Source organism: Scyliorhinus torazame, chromosome 2 (assembly GCF_047496885.1).
Source record: "Scyliorhinus torazame isolate Kashiwa2021f chromosome 2, sScyTor2.1, whole genome shotgun sequence".
Classification (NCBI taxonomy): Eukaryota; Metazoa; Chordata; class Chondrichthyes; order Carcharhiniformes; family Scyliorhinidae; genus Scyliorhinus; species Scyliorhinus torazame.
Genome location: NC_092708.1, coordinates 395,769,775 through 395,790,464, shown reverse-complemented (window position 1 = coordinate 395,790,464; position 20,690 = coordinate 395,769,775). Strand labels below are relative to the sequence as shown.

The following is a 20,690-nucleotide window of genomic DNA, read 5'->3' as shown; positions in this document are numbered from 1 at the left end:
TCGTAAAGATACCAGGTCTTGAATGCTGTGTGCTGGGCCAGACCTTTGGAAAGGGGTTTCTGGTTTATGGGATCTTGTTATTAAATTGGAACAGTTAAAGGGGGAAATTTATTAAGGGTTATACATAGAGTACTGTAGCTGTGTGGGGTATTTATGTTTGTGGTTGATAAAAATGCTTACTGTGTGTGTTTATAAAAATATTAACTGAATTCATAGAATAAACTTTTTGTTTTTGATGAAAAGTGCTTAAGGCCTTTGTGGAATAACCCCTGAAAGGCAGGACCTTGTGCTCCCCGTAACCAAAATCAATAAACAGTTGTAGGTCAGGTGAACTTCATGATACACTTTGGGGTTTTCTAAACCCTGGCTCATAACAGTATTAACCTGCTATCCTGCCTTCAGGGATCTATGGACAAACAAGGCCAAGGTCCCTTCGTTCCTCGGAACGTCCCAGTGTCAGGCCATTCATTGAATACGTCCTTGTCGCATTACTCCTTCCAAAGTGTATCTCCTCACACTTTTCAGGGTTAAATTCCATCTGCCACTTATCTGCCCATGGGACCATCCCGTCTGTATCTTCCTGTAACTCAAGTCACTCAACCTCACTATTAACCACCCGGCCAATCTGTGTCTGCAAATTACTGATCCTATCCCTCACATAGCTACCTATGTTAGTTATATAAATGACGAGGAGCCAGCACGGATCCCTGTGGTACACCACTGGACACGAGCTTCCAGTCACCAAAGCAGCCGGCTGTCTTCACCCTCTGACTCCTACAACTGAGCCAATTTTAAATCCACCTTATCAAGTTACCCTGTATCCCCGGTGCATTTGCCTTATTTATAAGTCTCTGAAGTGGGACCTTGGATTTGGATTTGGGTTTACTGAGGTACAGTGAAAAGTATTGTCCTGCGTACAGCCCAGACAGATCGTTCCACAGGACATACGATAGGTACACAAACAGACATGCACATCGGGTGAGGCATACGGAGAGCTTTGTGAAATCCATATAAATTACATCAACTGCAAAACTCTCATCTACACACCTGGTCACTTCCTCAAAAAATTCTATCAAATTTATTAGGCATGGGCAGCGTGATGGAGCAGTGGCTAGCACTGCTGCCTCACGGCGCCGAGGTCCCAGGTTCAATCCCGGCTCTGGGTCACTGTCTGTGTGGAGTTTGCGCATTCTCCCCGTGTCTGCGTGGGTTTCGCCCCCACAACCCAAAGATGCGCAGGGTAGGTGGATTGGCCACGCTAAAATTGCCCCTTAATAGGAAAAAATGAATTGGGCACTCCAAATTAAAAAAATTGACCTCCCTCTGACAAAGCCATGCCGATTATCCCTGATCACACCTTGTCTCTCCAAGTGGAGATAGATTCTTTCCTTCAGAATTTTCTCCAGTAGTTTCGCTACCACTGAAGTGAGATTCACTGGTGTGTAGCTCCCTGGCTTATCTCCACAACCCTTCTTAAATAGTGGAACCACATTAGCTGTTCTCCAATCCTCTGGCACCTCCCCCATGGCAAGAGAGGAATTAAAAATTTGGGTCAGAGGCCTTGCAATCTCCTCCCGCACCTCTCACAGCATCCTGGCACACAATTCACCCAGACCTGGAGATTTGTCCACTTTGAAGCCTGCCAACACCGCCAATACCTGTGTCAATTCGCTCAAGAACCTCGTAGTTTCTCTCCCTGAGTTCCATACCAACATCCTCATTCTCTTGGCTGAACATGATGTGGAGATGCCGGCGTTGGACTGGGGTGAGCACAGTAAGAAGTCTTACAACACCAGGTTAAAGTCCAACAGGTTTGTTTTAAACACTAGCTTTCGGAGCACAGCTCCTTCCTCAGGTGAATCCTTGTGAATCATTCACCTGACGAAGGAGCAGTGCTCCGAAAGCTGGTGTTTGAAACAAACCTGTTGTACTTTAACCTGGTGTTGTAAGACTTCTTATTCTTGGGTGAAGACAGATGTGAAATATTCATTCAACACCCTACCAATGTCCTCTGGCTCCACCCACAGATTGTCCTCTTGGTCCCTATTGGGTCCTACTCTTTCCCTGGTTATCCTCTTCCCATTGATATACTTATCGAATATCTTGAGCTTTTCTCTACTTTTACCAGCCAGACCTTTCTCATATCCCCTCTTTGTTCTCCTAATTGCTTTCTTAAGCTCCACCCTGCACTTTCTGTACTCCACTAATGCCTTTGCTGATTTGCTCCCCTTGTACTTGCTAAAGCCTCTCTTTTCCTTCTCATCGTATCCTGAATATCTCTGGACATCCATGATTCTCTGGGCTTGTTACTCCTTCCTATTACTCTAGAAGAAATATGTTGGGCCTGGACCCTCCCCATTTCCTTTTTGAACGCCCTCCCATTGCTCTTCTGTAAATTTCCCCACAAATAGCTATTCCCAGTCTATCTTGGCCAAATCCTGCCTTGTTTTAGTAAAATTCGTTCTCTCCCGATCCAAAACATTTTTTTGCAACTTGTCTATTTATTTGTCCGTAACAAACTTAAATTGTACTATGTTGTGGTTGCTATCACTGAAATGCTCCCCCACCAACACCTCAACCACCTGTCTGGCTTCAGTCCCCAGAACTAGGTCCAGCACTGTGCCATTCCTTGTTTTTGTTTTATAAATTTAGAGTACCCAATTAATTTTTTCCAATTAAGGGGCAATTTAGCGTGGCCAATCCACCTACCCTGCACATCTTTGGGTTGTGGGGGTAAAACCCACGCAAACACGGGGAGAATGTGCAAACTCCGCACGGACAGTGACCCAGAGCCGAGATCGAACCTGGGACCTCGGCGCCGTGAGGCTGCAGTGCTAACCACTGTGCCACCGTGCTGCCATGCCATTCCTTGTTGGACTCTCTACATATTGATGTGTTCTCCTGTACACATTTTAAGAAGTCCACTCCATCTAAGCCCATAACACAATGACTATCCCAATTAATTTTGGGAAAGTTAAAATCACCTAATATAATTATCCTATTGTTAATATTTTTTCACCTCTCCGGCTTACTATCTGGGGGTCTATAACAAACACCTAGCAATGTGGCTATGCCTTTTTATTCCTAAACAGTACCCACAAAACTTTATTTGATGCCCTGTCCAAGATATTGGGCTGCACTCCCCGCTGGCGGGCTGCTCTGTTTTGCCGGGAGCCCCGGGGGGTTTTGACCAGCCGGCGTCACGGAGAATCCTGCCGGCGGGGTGTAACAGAAATGTGGCGCGACGGGGCAGGGAAACCAGGCCATCATCTCTCCTTACTGCAGTAACTGACTCCTCAACTAATAATGCAACGCCTCCTCTTTTACCCCCTCCTCTGTCTCGCCGGAAGGTTCTCTGGGCGCGATTAACGGAAAGGTTTCTGAGTGTCATTTGTGGTGGGCTCTGCTGGGATCTTCACCGTTATCTAACCACACTTAGGGCGGGGTCTCCCAGACGGGAACAGAGTCCTGTAGCGAGGGCGTTTAGCCGTTTCCCGGCGCTTGCTGTGCTGAGAAACACGTGGCTATTCAACGTGACTCGCCGAGGCCGCACGTTTGAACAGTGCGCTCGCCGGAACTCCCCAGTGCAGCGAGAGATGGCGTCCCGATCTCCGATGCCCCAGAAATGATCCCCGAGCTCCCCCCCCCAGCCCGAATGCACCACACCCCACACCCCCAACACACACACACCAGGCAAACCCAGGCCTGATCATGCGCGCACAGAAAATGCCAGCTTGGCACCTTGCAATCCCGGGGTGACAATGACAAGGTGCCAGCTGGGCAGTGCCAAGGTGCCCACGTTCCAGGGGGAGGGCCCGGGGGCCACCCTGCACTGTCCCTGACCACTTAGCGGCCTTTGATTGCCTGGAGACCCCCCCCCCCCACCCCCCGGGTAATGTTCCACCTGATCCATATTTGTATCGATACTGGGTTTAAAACCTAATTGGGCAAATGCCATTTGGGCACGCCCATTTTGGGCGGGGTTCTGATTCCGAAGCCTCACGAGATCTGGGTACATCTCACGAGGCGTAAAGGCTGCTGGGAGGCCTGCGGGAGGCCTCTCCAGGATCTACCAGCCGCGCTGCGCTCTTGCTCGCCCCCTCTATCCCGGAGTGTTGAGCTGCCAATCCTTGCATTGAACCTCACCTGCCGCCTATGTGCCTGCTCCACCAGCATGTTTCCATCCTTTCAAAGTTCCAATCGTCCTCTTCGCAGCTTCCAAGTTTTGTGTCATCTGCAAACTTTAAAATTGTCCCCCGTACACCACAAAGAACAAAGAAAAGAACAAAGCAATGTACAGCACAGGAACAGGCCCTTCGGCCCTCCAAGCCCGTGCCGATCATGCTGCCCGTCTGAACTAAAATCTTCTGCACTTCCTGCGTCCGTATCCCTCTATTCCCATCCTATTCATGTATTTGTCAAGATGCCCCTTAAATGTCACTATCGTCCCTGCTTCCACCACCTCCTCCGGTAGCGAGTTCCAGGCACCCACTACCCTCTGTGTAAAAAACTTGCCTCGTACATCTACTCTAAACCTTGCCCCTCTCACCTTAAACCTATGCCCCCTAGTAATTGACCCCTCTACCCCAGGGAAAAGCCTCTGACTATCCACTCTGTCTATGCCCCTCATAATTTTGTAGACCACTCTCAGGTCGCCCCTCAACGTCCGCCGTTCCAGTGAGAACAAACTGAGTTTATTCAACCGCTCCTCATAGCTAATGCCCTCCATACTGTCATAATATACACCAGTATATCATGGTGCAGACACACACTGATGGACACACAGTGGAACCAATCAACATACACAACACTGCAGCCAATCACCAGTGAGAGCACACGCACTATAAAGACAGGGGGCATCAGAGTTCCCGCTCATTCGAGTTGCAGCTAGCTAGGAGGACAGAGCTCACAGCCTGCAACACAGACATTCACCATGTGCTGAGTGCATCGACTGGTTAGGACAAGGCAGAGGTCTTTAGTTAAATCTAGTATCGTATTAACCCACAGTCTAAGTATGTTTAAACAGTTAATGATTCAATAAAATAGTGTTGCACTATTTCAAATGTTGGTGACCTGTATGTGATCCAGAGCACCCAACACAACATGATACCAGGAGTGGTGGGATACTAGCACTTCTTAGACCTACCTGCAAGTGATCTGCCTTCCGCCAGCATTCCGTCATCCTGCAACATGGACAACATCAGCCCGCCGCCGCCGCTCCGCATCGCCGGCAACCTTGGGGCCAACTGGAAGATTTTCAAACAGCGCTTCCAGCTCTTCCTCGAAGCCACGGACAGGGAGGGTGCCTCGGATACCAGAAAGATTGCTCTTCTCTTCTCCACAGCCGGGGACCATGCCATCCACATTTTCAACTCTCTCACCTTCACAGATGACGAAGACAAGACGAAGTTCAAGACGGTCCTCCTCAAGTTTGACACTCACTGCAGCGTAGAGGTGAATGAAAGTTTCGAGCGCTACGTGTTCCAGCAGCGTTTGCAGGGTAAGGATGAACCTTTCCAATCCTTTCTTACGCACCTCCGCAACTTTGCGAAATCTTGCAGCTACGGGCCCACCTCCGACTCCATGATACGCGACCAGATCGTTTTCGGTGTTCAGTCGGACCCCCTACGTCAGCAGCTCCTCAAAGTAAAGCAACTCACCCTAGCGACCGCCATCGACACCTGTGTCTTACATGAAAACGCCACGAGGCGGTATTCCCACATCCAAGCGGCTGAAACGGCGCGGCAAGGTCCCCACGAGGTGGAACGGGTCCAAGTGATTGAGCACCTCCAGGGCCTCAGCCTGGATGAGGGCGGCCATTTTGCACGCTTTTCGCAGACTCCAGCGCTTGTACGCACCAAACTAGGGGACGGCGACGTTGAGGAACGTAATGCGCAGGCGCGCACCACGCAGGACGGCACCGCGCATGGGGAATTCTCATTTCCCCATACAGCTTTCATTATAATCTGACAATGAATACCCATTTCTATTAGTCACATTTTGTAAACGTGCTGACGCACGACAACTGTGGCTTCGCCCATTTAAAGCGGCAATGCCCCGCAAAATCTCGACAATGCCTACGATGTGGTAGACTTGGCCACTATGCTGCCTGCTGTCGAGCAGCTCAGCCTGCCAATTCGCATCACTTCAGCCAGCCTCGCAGGAACGTTCGGGCAATTCAACCCACATTCACCGAGTCCGATGCGGACCTTCCACACAGCAGTGACACCGAGGACCCGAAGGCGCCTTTTCGAGTCGGTGTCGTAACGAAAAACAGGCTGTCCCCGAAGCAAAGACACCAGCTGCTGTCGGTATACAGCATCGATCCAGACGATGAGCGGTGTGCCACCCTGACGGTCAACCAGAATTCGTCGCCCACCTCAGAGACTTAATTTGTGAACTTTGTGGACTTATGGACTTTCTGATTTGTTCTGTTCTTCCGTTTAATCGTTCAAGTGGTTTGTATATAGTGTTCATCTCGTTATTCTTGTGACACGCTGTTTTTCTGCACCAGGCACCTTCCCATGTAAATAGCTTCGTTTTTATGTACATAGTCCTGTAAATATTTCACACACACGTAGTCAGGAACATTCACCACACACTATTTATTGTCACGCAGGCACATTTTTTATAAAAGGAGGGATGTCATAATATACACCAGTATATCATGGTGCAGACACACACTGATGGACCAATCAACATACACAACACCGCAGCCAATCACCAGTGAGAGCACACGCACTATAAAGACAGGGGGCATCAGAATTCCCGCTCATTCGAGTAGCAGCTAGCTAGGAGGACAGAGCTCACAGCCTGCAACACAGACATTCACCATGTGCTGAGTGCATCGACTGGTTAGGACAAGGCAGAGGTCTTTAGTTGAAGCTAATATCGTATTAACCCACAGTCTAAGTATGTTTAAACAGTTAATGATTCAATAAAATAGTGTTGCACTATTTCAAGTGTTGGTGACCTGTATGTGATCCAGAACACCCAACACATCACATACCAGGCAACATCCTGGTAAATCTAGATCAAACCACAAACTAGATCATTAATATATTATCACAAAAGTTCGGGTGCCAACACCGACCTTTGGGGAACATCATTACAAACCTTCCTCCAGCCTGAAAAATACCCATTATCCTATTTTTCAGCCACAGTAACTTAGCAACTCAATAATATCTTGTTTTTTTGAAACCAGCAAAAAAAATGGCTTTTCCAGGCGTAGTATTGGCTCTCTGAGGAAAACACTAAGCCACAGGAAAGTGCTGGGAAGCACAGCTGATGTCCAGAAATCAGAGGATCGGCGGAGTCTGCCCGTTACACTTGATAACATCAAAAGTGAGCATGTCTGTGCAATATTACACATTTTCCTCTTTCCTTTGTTCCAGGTATTGACCCCATTCCTCTTTCAAAGAGACTACCTCCCACAAGCGCTGCAATTCCTCCAAGTGTGTCGGCTGTGGTTTTGTGTGAAACACGTTGGTGTCTCAATCAGGAGGTCAATGATGGACGTCCCAGTCCAGAGGGATAAGCCCAAAGATCTGTGTTACCCCAGTCTCACAGGTGAAATATTAAACTCTGCCTGTTCTCTCAGGTGGATGTAGAAGATCCCATGGGATCAATTTGGGCAGCACAAGTGGCGAGCACTGTGGCTTCACAGCGCCAGGGTCCCAGGTTCGATTCCCCGCTGGGTCACTGTCTGTGCGGAGTCTGCACGTTCTCCCCGTGTCTGCGTGGGTTTCCTCCTGGTGCTCCGGCTTCCTCCCACAGTCCAAAGACGTGCGGGTTAGGTGGATTGGCTGTGATAAATTATCCTTAGCGTCCAAAAAAGGTTAGGAGGGGTTATTGGGTAACAGAGATAGGGTGGAAGTGAGGGCTTAAGTGGGTCGGTGCAGACTCGATGGGCCGAATGGCCTCCTTCTGCTCTGTATGTTCTATGTCTATAATTAGAAGAAGAATCACAGAATCGGTATGGCGTAGAGAAAGGCCATTCGGCCCATCGTGTCTGCACCAGCTCTCCAAATGAGCATGACTTTGAGCCATTCCCCTGCCTCTTCCCTTAGCCCTGCACTTTGCCTCCACCACACGTTCATTCAGCGCATTGAAAAACCCAAACCACTCGCTGGGTGAAGAAGGCAAATCACTTCAAATCTGTGTCCTCTCGTTCTCGATCCTTTTACCAGCGGGGACAGTTTCTCCCGTCTGCTCTGTACACCCCCCTCGTGATTTTCAACATCTCTATCAAACCTCCTCTTAGCCGCCTTCTCTCCGAAGTGAACAGCCCCAACCTCTCCAACCTATCCTCATGGCTGAAGTAAGAGCAGGGGGCTTTCCTGGTACCATGGCCAATAGTTATCCCTCAATCGAGATCAGGTTATCCGACGTTAGCGAGTCCAGGTTTCTGTGGTAACATGCCTTCTGTAATCTGGAGTCGGACATGACACAAACGTTCTTTCTTTATGGCTGACCAGGAATCTCTCCCGCTCTTACTGTCTGCCATTGGTGTGTGTTGGAAGGTTGATACTCAAACTTGTTTTGTCCACACTTTCCTTGGTCAACAGGTCCTGGGGAGGGACTGGAACCTGGAGATTCCGGCTCAGGAGTAGGATGCTCCCCACTCCGCCACAAGACATTCAAAACGCTACTCCACAAGAGCGCGGTTGGTGTTGGATGTAATATTGTGGCCTGGATAGAGGATTGAGTAACTGACAGGAAGCAGCGAGTCACAATATATATTAACCATTTGGAGAAAGGAACAGGGTGCCCTCTGGCCAAATATGCTACTGGTACGAAGGTGGGAGGAAAGGCAGGCTGTAAGGAGGATAGAAATAGTTTAGGAGAGATGGTGACAGGCTACGTGAATGGGCAGAAAATTGGCCCATGGAATTCCATGTGGGTTAATGTGAGATTGTTCATTTTGGAGGAGAGAATGAGATGGCGGATTATTATTTAAATGGAGAGAGATTGCAGAAAGCTGTAGCGCAAAGGGACCTGGGGGTCCTTGTTCCTGAAACCCAGAAAGCTAACACACATGGGGAAGGAAATGGAAATCTGGCTTTTATTTCAAAGGGGCTGGAGTATAAACGGAAAGATGTGTCGCTGCAACTCGACAAGGTATTAATTAGTGAGGATACATTTAGAATACTGGGTTCCGTTTTGGTCCCCTTATTTAAGGAAAGATATCTTCTCATTGGAGGCAGCACAGAGGAGGTTTACTAGGATGATTCCGGGTATGGAGGGGCTGCCATTTGAGGAACAATTAAACAGGTTGGGTCTGTACTCCTTCCAGTTCAGAAGAATGAGAGCTGATGTGATTGAAACATATGTAGCTGGATTCTCCGATTTTGAGGCTATGTCTGGAGGATCTGTCTGGTTTTACGATGTATAAATCGGCGATGCACCAGCACTGATGCTCCGCCCGGTGGGAGGCTACGAGCCGCGCAACGTAAAACCCCCCAGCGTTCCCGATATAATCACCTAAAGAATTATAGGGCCCATGGCCGTCATGTACACGGCGGCGGCTGCGCCGTACAGCAAGTCGCTGGCCACTCGCGGACCCGGCCTGCCAGATAGTGACCCCCTGGACCCCCGCCGCCACCCCCGGACCACCTCCCCCCCAGCCCCTGCCGAAGCCCCCCACCCCAGTCAGCGGCACAGCCCCCCCCCCCACCCCCGACTGTGGCAGCGCTGGACATAGTCTGCAGCCGCCACACCGGGTTCACAAAAAAAAAGGATAAGTGTTCAGCGCTGTGGGGAACTCGGCCCACCTGGGTCGGAGCATCGGGGGGGGGGGGGCCTTCCGGTGATTTTCCCCTGCCACGGCATGCGGCGCGCAACACGATGGTGCTGTTTTTGAGGGGGCGGAGCATCGTACAAGTGTCGCCGCCCCCGATTCGGCCGTAAAAGTGGATTCTCCGTCCGATCTCCGATGACGATTTTGCCGCCGGCAAGCGGAAAGTCCCACCCACAAGATTCTTCGGGAGTTCGAGAGGGTAAATGTTGGGACGGTGTTTCCACTCATGGGAGAGTGTAGGAGCAGAGGATATAGTCGCAGAATAAGGAGGAGCTCGTTTAAGACAGATTTGAGGAAGAATTTCTTACCTCAGAGAGCTGTGAATCTTTAGAATTATTTACCCCAGGAAGCTGTGGAGGCCGTCTCTGAACAGTTTCAAGGCCGAGATCGATAGGTTTTTAATCAGTCAGGTTTTCAGGGTTACGGAGAGAAGGCAGAAAGTGGACTTAGACCGGCCATGATCTTATTAAATGGTGGAACAGGCTTGAAGGGGCTGAATGGCCTCCTCCTGGTCCTATTTCTTAAAATCTTATGGTCTTATAAAACTGGGGTAGAGAATTCAGAAGATTCACAATCCTCTCAGTGAATAAATTCCTCACCATCTAAATGGCCAACCCCCTATCTTGAAGCTGTGCCCCGTGTTCTAGACGCTCCAGTCATGGGAAACAGCCTCGCAGCATCTTCCATGTCAAACTCTCGAAGAATTATATACATTTCAATGAGATCCATTCTCATTCTGCCAAACCCCAGAGGACAGCTCGCTCTTCCCAGGAATCGATCTGCCTTGTTCCCTCCCCATGGCAACAGAATAACTGGAGGCCTTGTTCATCGTATCCGGGGACTTCAACCAGGCCAGCCCCAACATCCTTGACCACTGCTACCCAAACCGCAAAGGTGCCTCCCGACCCATCCCCCGACCACACTTCGGAAAATCGGACCGTAAGACGGTGCTCCTTCTCCCGGCAGATAAGCAGAAACGTAAGCTGGAGAATCCGGCTAAGAAGGTCGTGCAGTGCTGGTCCGAGGCAATGGAAGAGCTTCTATGTGACTGCTTGGAGTCAGGGGACTGGTCCATAATTAAGAACTCAGCGACCAACCTAAACGAGTATGGCACCACAGTCACAGACTTCATCAGTAAATGTGTAGAAGATTGTGTGCTAAAGAAGGTAGTGCATACGTTCCCCAACCGGAAACAATGGTTTAACCGGGACATTCACTCCCTACTGAAGGCCAGGTCTGAGACGCTCAAGACAGGCGAAAGAGAAAATGCCGGAAAATCTCAGCAGCTCTGGCAGCATCTGTAGGGAGAGAAAAAAGCGAACGTTTCGAGTCCGATGACTCTTTGTCAAAGCTAGCTAGCTTTGACAAAGAGTCATCGGACTCGAAACATGACCTCTTTTCTCTCCCTACAGATGCTGCCAGACCTGTTGAGATTTTCCGGCATTTTCTCTTTCGTTTCAGATTCCAGCATCCGCAGGAATTTGCTTTTTTTTTTTCAAGACCCTGACCCACATAAGAAATTTAGGTACGACCTTCGCAAAGTCATCAGGGACGCCAAGAGACAATACCAGACTAAGCTATAGTCATAGACTAACGACACGGACTCTCGTCGTTTGTGGAATCTCCGGTAACAACGCACCCCACCCCGATGAACTCAATGTACTCTCTGCTCGTCTCGAGCAGGAAACCAACAAACCGTTGTCAACTGCCCCAATAGCCTCGGACACACCCATACCCACCATCACAGTTTCAGATCGGCCTTCTTGAAAGTGAATCCTCGGAAAGCAACGGTTCCTGACGGAGTCCCTGGTCGTGCACTTAGATCCTACGTGGACCAACTGACGGGTGTGTTCTCGGGCATTTTAACCTCTGCCTACTCCGTTTCGAGGTTCCCACCTGCTTCAAGAAGACCATCATCATACCAGTGCCAAAGAAGAACCAGGCAACATGCCTCAATGACGACCATCCAGCGACCTTGACATCGATCGTAATGAAATGTTTCGAGAGGTTGGTCGTGAGGCACATCAACTCCATACTCCCAGGATGCCTAGATCCACTGCAGTTTTAAGGGCAGCACGGTAGCATAGTGGTTAGCACAGTTGCTTCACAGCTCCAGGGTCCCAGGTTCGATTCCCGGCTTGGGTCACTGTCTGTGTGGAGTCTGCACATCCTCCCCGTGTCTGCGTGGGTTTCCTCCGGGTGCTCCGGTTTCCTCCCACAGTCCAAAGATGTGCAGGTTAGGTGGACTGGCCATGCTAAATTGCCCTTAGTGTCCAAAAAGGTTAAGTGGGTTACTGGGTTACGGGGATGGGGTGGAGGTGTGGGCTTGGGTTGGGTGCTCTCTCCAAGGGCTGGTGCAGACTCGATGGGCTGAATGGCCTCCTTCTGCACTGTAAATTCTATGATTCTATGAATTCGCATACCACCACAACCGGTCCACAGCAGACGCAATTTCCCTGGCCCTACACCCATCCCTGGGACATCTCGACAACAAGGACTCCTACATCAGACTCCTATTCATTGACTACAGCTCCGCCTTCAACACCATAATCCCAGCCAAGCTCGTATCAAAACGACGAAACCTAGGACTTGGCTCCCTACTCTGCAACTGACTCCTCGACTTCCTGACCCACAGACTACAATCAGTAAGGATAAACAACAACATCTCCTCCACGATAGTCCTCCATACAGCGGCTCCACAAGACTGTGTACTTTTTAAAAATAGATTTAGATAACCCAATTAATTTTTTCCAATTAAGGGGCAATTTAGCGTGGCCAACCCACCTACCCTGCACATCTTTTTGGGTTGTGGGGGTGAGACCCAAGCAGACACGGGGAGAAGGTGCAAACTCCACACGGACAGTGATCCCGGGGTCGGGATCGAACCCGGGTCCTCGGTGCTGTGAGGCAGCAGTGCTAACCACTGCGCCACCGTCCTGCCCCTAGGCTGCATACTTAGCCCCCTACTAGACTCCCTATGCACACACAATTGTGTGGCAAAATTTGGCTCCAAGTCCATCTACAGGTTTGCTGATGACACGACCGTAGTGGGTCGGATCTCAAACAACGATGAGTCAGAGTACAGGAGGGAGATAGAGAACCTAGTGGAATGGTGCAGCGAGAACAATCTCTCCCTCAATGTCAGCAAAACTAAAGAGCTGGTCATTGACTTCAGGAAGTGAAGTACTGTACACACCCCTGTCTGCATCAACGGGGCCGAGGTGGAGATGGTTGACAGCTTCAAATTCCTAGGGGTGCACATCACCAACAATCTGTTCTGGTCCACCCATGTTGACGCTCAGGAAACTAAGGAAATTCGGCATGTCCATTTACAGATGCACCATAGAAAGCATCCTATCGGGCTGCATCACAGCCTGGTATGGCAACTGCCCGGCCCAGGACCGCAAGAAACTTCAGAGAGTCGTGAACACCCCCAGTTCATCACACGAACCTGCCTCCCATCCATTGACTCTGTCTGTACCTCCCCCTGCCTGGGGAAAGCGGGCAGCATAATCAAAGACCCTCAACCCGGGTTATTCACTCTTCCAACCTCTTCCATTGGGCAGGAGATACAAAAGTCTGAGAACACGTACGAACAGACTCAAAAACAGCTTCTTCCCCACTGCTACCAGACTCCTAAACGATCCTCTTCTGGATTGAACTGATCTCTTTACACATCTTCTCTACGGAGTACACTACACTCCGTATACTTCACCCGATGTCTCTGTATTTACATTGTGTATTTATTGTATGTCCTATGTTTTTCATGCATGAAATGATCTGTCTGTACGCAGAATACGTTTCACTGTACCTCGGTACACGTGACAATAAATCTAATCTAAGTATATCCTTTCGTAGAGATCAGAAGTGTACACAGTACTCCAGGTGTGGTATCTGCCCCATTCTGCCCAATCTTTCCTTGTCGAATAGTGCTGTCATCCCAGAAATGAATCCAGGATTGAGTGAGAATCAGAGTGAATAAAGCTTGCACTGACAGACTGGAGATAGAAATAGAGAGCACACAACTGGGGAGGGGGGTAACTGGAGGTGGGGGTCACACTGTGAGCAGGGTTACATTGGCATTGTGATGTGACCTGTTTGTGTTCTTTCTTTAACAGAGGCTGCTTTCCTTCTACTGAAAGAGAATCATTCCGTGAGCATTACGCCGGTTTTCCAGCAGATGTTAGAGTAAGAGGCCACCTCTTTTTGCTGATTTATTACTGTGTTCCTGCTGTTCAGTCTCTCTCACTCGGAGCTTTTCCCAGCTCCATGGACAACACTTAACCCCCTGTGAACAACAGACCCCAACAGATGGTCACGTTAATGTTTGTGGGAGCTTTCTGGCCCCCCCCCACTTCTCGCTCTCTCTTTGTGCACATGTTTGTCAGTCACTTTCTGCTTGTGGCTCTGTGTTTTTCTGCCTATCTCTGTCAGTTACTCTGGGAAGCATCTTAACTCAAATGGCAGGACAGGCTTTCATTGGTGCTTGGCTCATGATTTGTTTGGAGATTAGATCCAGGGGTCGTTCCAACCCCACCTCTTCAGTGTCCCAACAGGTCAGATAGGCCTAGTGGATCCCGGATCCCACAAGCACCCCCAACCTTCACCAACTTGTGGCGCAGTGGTTAGCACTGGGACTACAGCGCTGAGGACCCGGGCTCGAATCCTGGCCCTGGGTCACTGTCCGTGTGGAGTTTGCACATTCTCCCCGTGTCTGCGTGGGTTTCACCCCCACAACCCAAAGTTGTGCAGGGTAGGTGGATTGGCCACGCTAAAATTGCCCCTTAATTGGACAAAATGAATTGGGTACTCTAAATTTATTTATTTATTTATTTAGAAAATCTTTTTATTGGTTTTTCTCTTATTTATCAACAGTTGTTGTGTGCATACATTACATTTTTCTTGCCCGCGCTAATTTACTTTACTCTACAGTGAGGTTTATTTTGTCCTTCATTTAACTAACTCTGCGTACATTTCGTTGCCCTCTGGATCGGTCTATAATTCTTCACCTCCTTCCCCCGGGTACTCTAAATTTATTTTTTAAAAACCTTCACCAACTTTTCTTCAAAAGGGGGCAACACGGTAGCACAGTGGTTAGCACTGTGGCTTCACAGCTTAGGGTCCCAGGTTCAATTCTCGGCTTGGGTCACTGTCTGTGCGGAGTCTGCACCTCCTCCCCGTGTCTGCGTGGGTTTCCTCCGGGTGCTCCGGTTTCCTCACACAGTCCAAAGACGTGCAGGTTAGGTGGATTGGCCATGCTAAATTGCCCTTAGTGTCCAAAAAGGTTAGGAGGGGTTATTGGGTTTGGGGGGTAGGGTGGAAGTGAGGGCTTAAGTGGGTCGGTGCAGACTCGATGGGCCGAATGGCCTCCTTCTGCACTGTATGTTCTATGTTCTGAGTCTCTTTCTCCTCTGTTTTTGTATCTCTTCATTTCTTGTTGCTGCGATTGCACTAGGCCAGCATTTATTACCCATGCCTAATCGCCCAGAGTATGTTGTGGTGAGCTACATTCCCTGTGGCATCCCAGAGTGCTGTTAGGGAGGGTGTTCCAGGATGTTGCCCCAGCGACAGTGAAGGAACGGCCGGTATATTTCCCTGTAAGGGTGGTGAGTGATTTGGAGGGGAACCTCCAGGAGGTGGGGTTCCCAGGTGGCTGCCCTTGTCCTTCTAGATGGTTGTGGGTTTGGAAGGTGCTGCTTCGGAACCTTGGTGAGTTCCTGCAGTCCATCTTGATGGTCCACACTGCTGCTGCTGCGCATCAGTGCGGGAGGGAGTGAATGCTGAAGGTGGAGGATGGGGTACCAATCAAGTGGGGCTGCTTTGTCCTGGATAGTGTCAAACCTGTGTTGTCGGAGCTGCACTCACCCAGGCAAGAGGAGAGTATTCCATTACACTCCCGACTTGTACCTTGTAGATGGTGGGCAGAGTTTGGGGGGTCAGGAGGTGAGTTACTCTCAGCAGTCAATGACCTGCTCATGGAGCCACAGTATCTATATGGTTGGTCTAGTTCAGTTTCTGGTGAATGGTAACCCCCAGGATGTTGATGAAAGCAGTGGGATTGAGCAAAGGTACTGCCATTGAATGACAAGGGGCGTTTCCTCTTGTTGAAGGCCAAGATAAGGAATGGGATTAGATTGGTGGGAAACATATCCAAACATTTCTTTCAAAGAGCTAGAACAGCTATTGTGGAAGGAAGGACATTTATCCATGTTGTTTGATTCTATGGATGCATAATCACTAATCTGTAGCCCAGTACAGCAGCCAATGGGCAGCAAGCTACATGGTCACTTCACGGGAACGATTGTTCCTGTCTGGTTGTTGTCAAGGGAACGATGATTCCTGTCTGGGTGTTGTCACGGGAACAATGGTTCCTGTCTGGGTGTTGTGACGGGAACGATGGTTCCTGCCTGGTTGTTGTCATGGGAATGATGGTTCCTGTCTGGGTGTTGTCACGGGAACGATGGTTCCTGCCTGGTTGTTGGCATGGGAATGATGGTTCCTGTCTGGGTGTTGTCACGGGAACGATGGGTCCTGTCTGGGTGTTGTCACGGGAATGATGGTTCCTGCCTGGTTGTTGTCATGGGAACGATGGTTCCTGTCTGGGTGTTGTCATGGGAACGATGGTTCCTGTCTGGGTGTTGTCACTGGAACGATGGTTCCTGCCTGGGTGTTGTCATGGGAACGATGGTTCCTGTCTGGGTGTTGTCATGGGAACGATGGTTCCTGTCTGGGTGTTGTCACTGGAACGATGGTTCCTGTCTGGGTGTTGTCACGGGAACGATGGTTCCTGTCTGGGTGTTGTCATGGGAACGATGGTTCCTGTCTGGGTGTTGTCACTGGAACGGCGGTTCCTGTCTGGGTGTTGTCATGGGAACGATGGTTCCTGTCTGGGTGTTGTCACGGGAACGGCGGTTCCTGCTTGGTTGTGTCACTGGAACGGCAGTTCCTCTGCAGAATGTTATGACTGCTTCCACCTCACGTTTCAAAGCAACTGACAAAATGCAGTTGGGACAACCGGGAGGCAGCGCGATGTTGCTGACCAATTGATGCTGTGTTGTGGCCCTGTATAGAGGGCCTCTAATCTTGGTCTATTTTGACTAGGATGAGACGTGGAATAAAACACCAGCATTTACCCAAATGGGAGGTAGATACTGGTAGGTGGAAGCACAGCCTTACTGGTCGTAGATGCTTTTAGGGGAACACGTGATAATATATAAGGCAGAAAGGAATAGAAGGAAACACTGTTGTGTGAGATGAAGAGTAATGGGGGAGGGGGCTGGTGTGGAGCATAAACACTCGAGTGGAACTGTACGTTCCGATGTAGACTTATTGTGACTTGTTGATATCCTCAGCCAGTTGGCCTAATTTGTGCCTTCAGTAAACCCAGTCTGGAGATGATTGGATAACAGTCAACCCAGTCTGGAGATGATTGGATAGCCGTACACAGCAAGGTCCCAAAAACAGCAACATGATGATGACCAGATCGTCGTTTCTTGATCTTTATTTTGGGATAAATGGTAGTGAGGAACCTGGGACTTGTTATATTTTAAATAATGACTTATCTAAAATATATATATTACTCTTGAATCCACCAGGATGATAAAATGACCAATAGTCTTCTTGTTGAAAGATGAACTGTTTAATGAGTAATAAAATAATAAACTGTGAGTCTTTTTAAACTAACAATAAAGTATTAAAGTACAATGCAGATAACTATATAACTATACACTATTATAACAAACTAGCTCTAACTTCTCTCACTCTAGCTATTCTATGTCTTGCTTGTTCACTGTTCTGAATCACATAGTCATGTCATCTGACTTAGAAAAGGCGGGAAACCAGTTCTTATAGTATCTGACTGTGAGACATCTAGTGTTGCAATGACTGTATTACATTTACATACATTGATCATGTATATTGATATCTGAATATCACTACAGGACTAACCATCCTGATCTTTATGGAACAGTGCCATGGGATCTATGATATCCTCCTGAGAAAGCAGGCATATACATGATTTAAAGTTTCATCCGATGGTGAAGCACTTCCTCAGTGTGGTACTGGAGTGTCAACCTGGATAATGGGCTCATCTCTGAAATGGAATTTGAATGACATCCTACTGCCCGAGAGGTGAGGGTGCTGCCCACTGAGTAAGTGCTGTACTGCCAGTGCTACCTGTCAGGAGGAAGAGAAAACCATGGCTATGTGTGGTCTCTCTCTCAAGTTGCTGTTAAAGATGTCACAGGCACTATACGAAGAAGTGCGGGGAGTCAGTAACAACCCTTGTGGAGAAAAACTGGGAGAGATGATCACGAGGGCAAGAGATAAACAATTCTGATTAAAGGGTCACCAACGAGACGCTGGGCGCGATTAACGAAATGGGAACAAAGACCGATAGCGAGTGTGTATAGCCGTGTTTTACCTGGCGCTCGCAGCACCGAACACAACGCTATACAACGGCACTCGCATCAGATCGCGGATCTCAACAGGGCACGCACAGCCCCATTTTTAAATGGCGTCCCAATCTCTGGAGCCCCCAAAGCAATCCCCCCCCCCCCGCCAACAAAGAGGCAACACACCATGGGAGGGGCCCCAGGCCACCCCACATGCAAGGCACCCTCAGCCGGATCACCACCACACAAAAAAGCCAGCATGGCACCACCAACCTGGAAGTGCCCCAGCCACCTGGGCACCTTGATAATGCCAGGCTGGCACCCACATGGGACCAGTAGTGCCAGGGTACCACCCTGCGCAAAGGACATGAAGCTGGGGGCTTCCGATTCCCTGGGAGACCCCCAGAAGTGCTGTTCCATTTGGTCCCGATTTGTGGAGACCAGCACTCACCCAAGGTCTCCAAGGCAAAGGCTATAGTTCCCACGCCGCAGGAGCTTCAGCAAGCTGTACATTAAAGCGAGACTAACTGTCTCGCTCTAATATGCAGATTTGCTAAAAAGTGGAAAAGCAAATAGCCCACAACGGGGGAATTTACATCGCAACATCTCGCGAGGCCGGCGATACTCCGAGCCCCCGACCGTAGAGCTCCTGACGGAGGGGAAAAAGCTACAAATGGACCTAGACTTCCTGCTCTTCACGAGTAAAGCAGTGCACCAACTCCGCCAGGCACGGGGGACCCTGTACGAACATGGAAAGTAGGCCAGCTGCCGACTGGCTGACCAGCTGAGAGAGCAGGCAGCCACGAGGGAAATAGCTCAAATTAGGGACAGCAAAGGCAAACTAGTAGCGGAGCCAGAAAAGATCAACAAAGCATTTGAGGCCTTCTACCGGGGGCTGTGCACCTCGGAGCCCCCAGCGGGGGACTTGAGGATGAAGTAGTTCCTTGATGGACTGGACATGCCAGTCGTGGGGGAGGAGAGGCAATGGGACCTGAAAGCACCACTGGAACTAGGAGAAGTCATGGAGAGCATCAACTCCATGCAGGCGGGGAAGGCGTCGGGACCGGACCGATTCCCGGCGGACTTCTACAAAACATTGGCGACAGCACTGGCCCTGCCCTAAGTATTTCCAGCTGCACAGAGGACAAGGCAGGGATGCCCCTTGTCCCCGCTGCTGTTCACCCTAGCGATCAACCACTTCGCTTCGGGTGGCAAAGAACTGGCGGGGGATCCGGACAGGAGGCAGAGAGCACAGAGTCTCGCTCTATGCGGTGACCTGCTCCCCTACATCTCGGACCCGCGAAGCAGCGAGGAAGGGATCATGGCGCTCTTGAGAGAGTTTGGAACCTTCTCGGGCCACAAGCTCAACCTGGGCAAAAGTCAGGTCTTTCCGGTGAACCCACAAGGGGGAGGGGCAGCGCTGGAGGGGCTGCCGTTTAAACAGGCCCGACACAAATTCCACTACGTGGGGATCCAGAAAGCCCATGACTGGACAGGGATCCACAAATGGAACCTGACCAGCCTGACGGAAGAAGTTAAAAGGGGCCTGCAGAGATGGGGCCCACTCCCACTCTCCATGGCAGGGAGGGTGCAGATGATCAAGGTGAACGTACTGCCCAGCTTCCCTTCCTGTTCAGATCCCTCCCGATCTATACCCCCAAGGCCTTCTTCAACTCATTAGAAAAACTGATCATAGCGTTTGTGTGGGTGGAAGAATACAAGGATCCCAAAAAGGGTACAGCAGTGAGTGAGAACCATGGGGGGGGGGGGCTAGCCCTCCCAAACCTGCAATATTACCACCAGGCAGCAACCGTGGAGAGGGTAAATGGGTGGATGAAGGAGCCAGAAGCCGAGTGGGTGCTTATGGAGGAGAGTTGCTGCAGAGGGGCATCCCTCTGGGCCCTGGCTACGGCGGCAATTCCATCCCCTCCGAATAAATACTCAACAAGCCCAGTGGTGATAGCCAACACTCTGGCCCTGGAACCAGCTGCGGCAGCACTTCAGACTAACCAAAATGTCCGATAAAGCCCCCATCTGCAACCTCCACAGGTTCACCCTGGCGACTATGGACGCCACCTTCTAAAGGTGGAGACAGGAGGGAATGACATTGACAGCTAGGGGCTTTCACACTGACAATAGGCTGACAACACTTATGGAACTGACAGAGAAGTTCCAGCTGACAGTGAACTAAGATACAAGCAGGTCAAAAACCTCTTACGTAGGGAAATGAGGGCATAGAATCATAGGATTTGCAGTGCAAAAGGAGGCCATTCAGCCCATCGAGTCTGCACCGGCCCTTGGAAAGAGCACCCTACTTAAGCCCCACATGTCCACCCTATCCCCTTTATCCCCGTAACCCAACCGAACCTTTTTGGACACTAAGGGCAATTTAGAATGGCCAATCCACCTAACCTGCACATCTTTGGACTGTGGGAGGAAACCGGAGCACCCGGAGGAAACCCACGCAGACACGGGGGGAACGTGCAGACTCCGCACTG

At 49.9% G+C, this 20,690-nt stretch overlaps 1 protein-coding gene across 1 annotated transcript in view; it reads left to right on the top strand.

The window, feature by feature from the left end:
• The window catches only part of LOC140407936 (protein phosphatase 1 regulatory subunit 36), a 242,139-nt gene that overhangs the window by 143,281 nt on the left and 78,168 nt on the right, over positions 1–20,690 (top strand). Inside the window, exons 4-5 of the mRNA XM_072495125.1 lie at positions 7,205–7,344; positions 13,918–13,987. Coding sequence (XP_072351226.1) covers positions 7,205–7,344; positions 13,918–13,987 — 210 coding nt within the window. The remainder of the gene's footprint in view (positions 1–7,204; positions 7,345–13,917; positions 13,988–20,690) is intronic.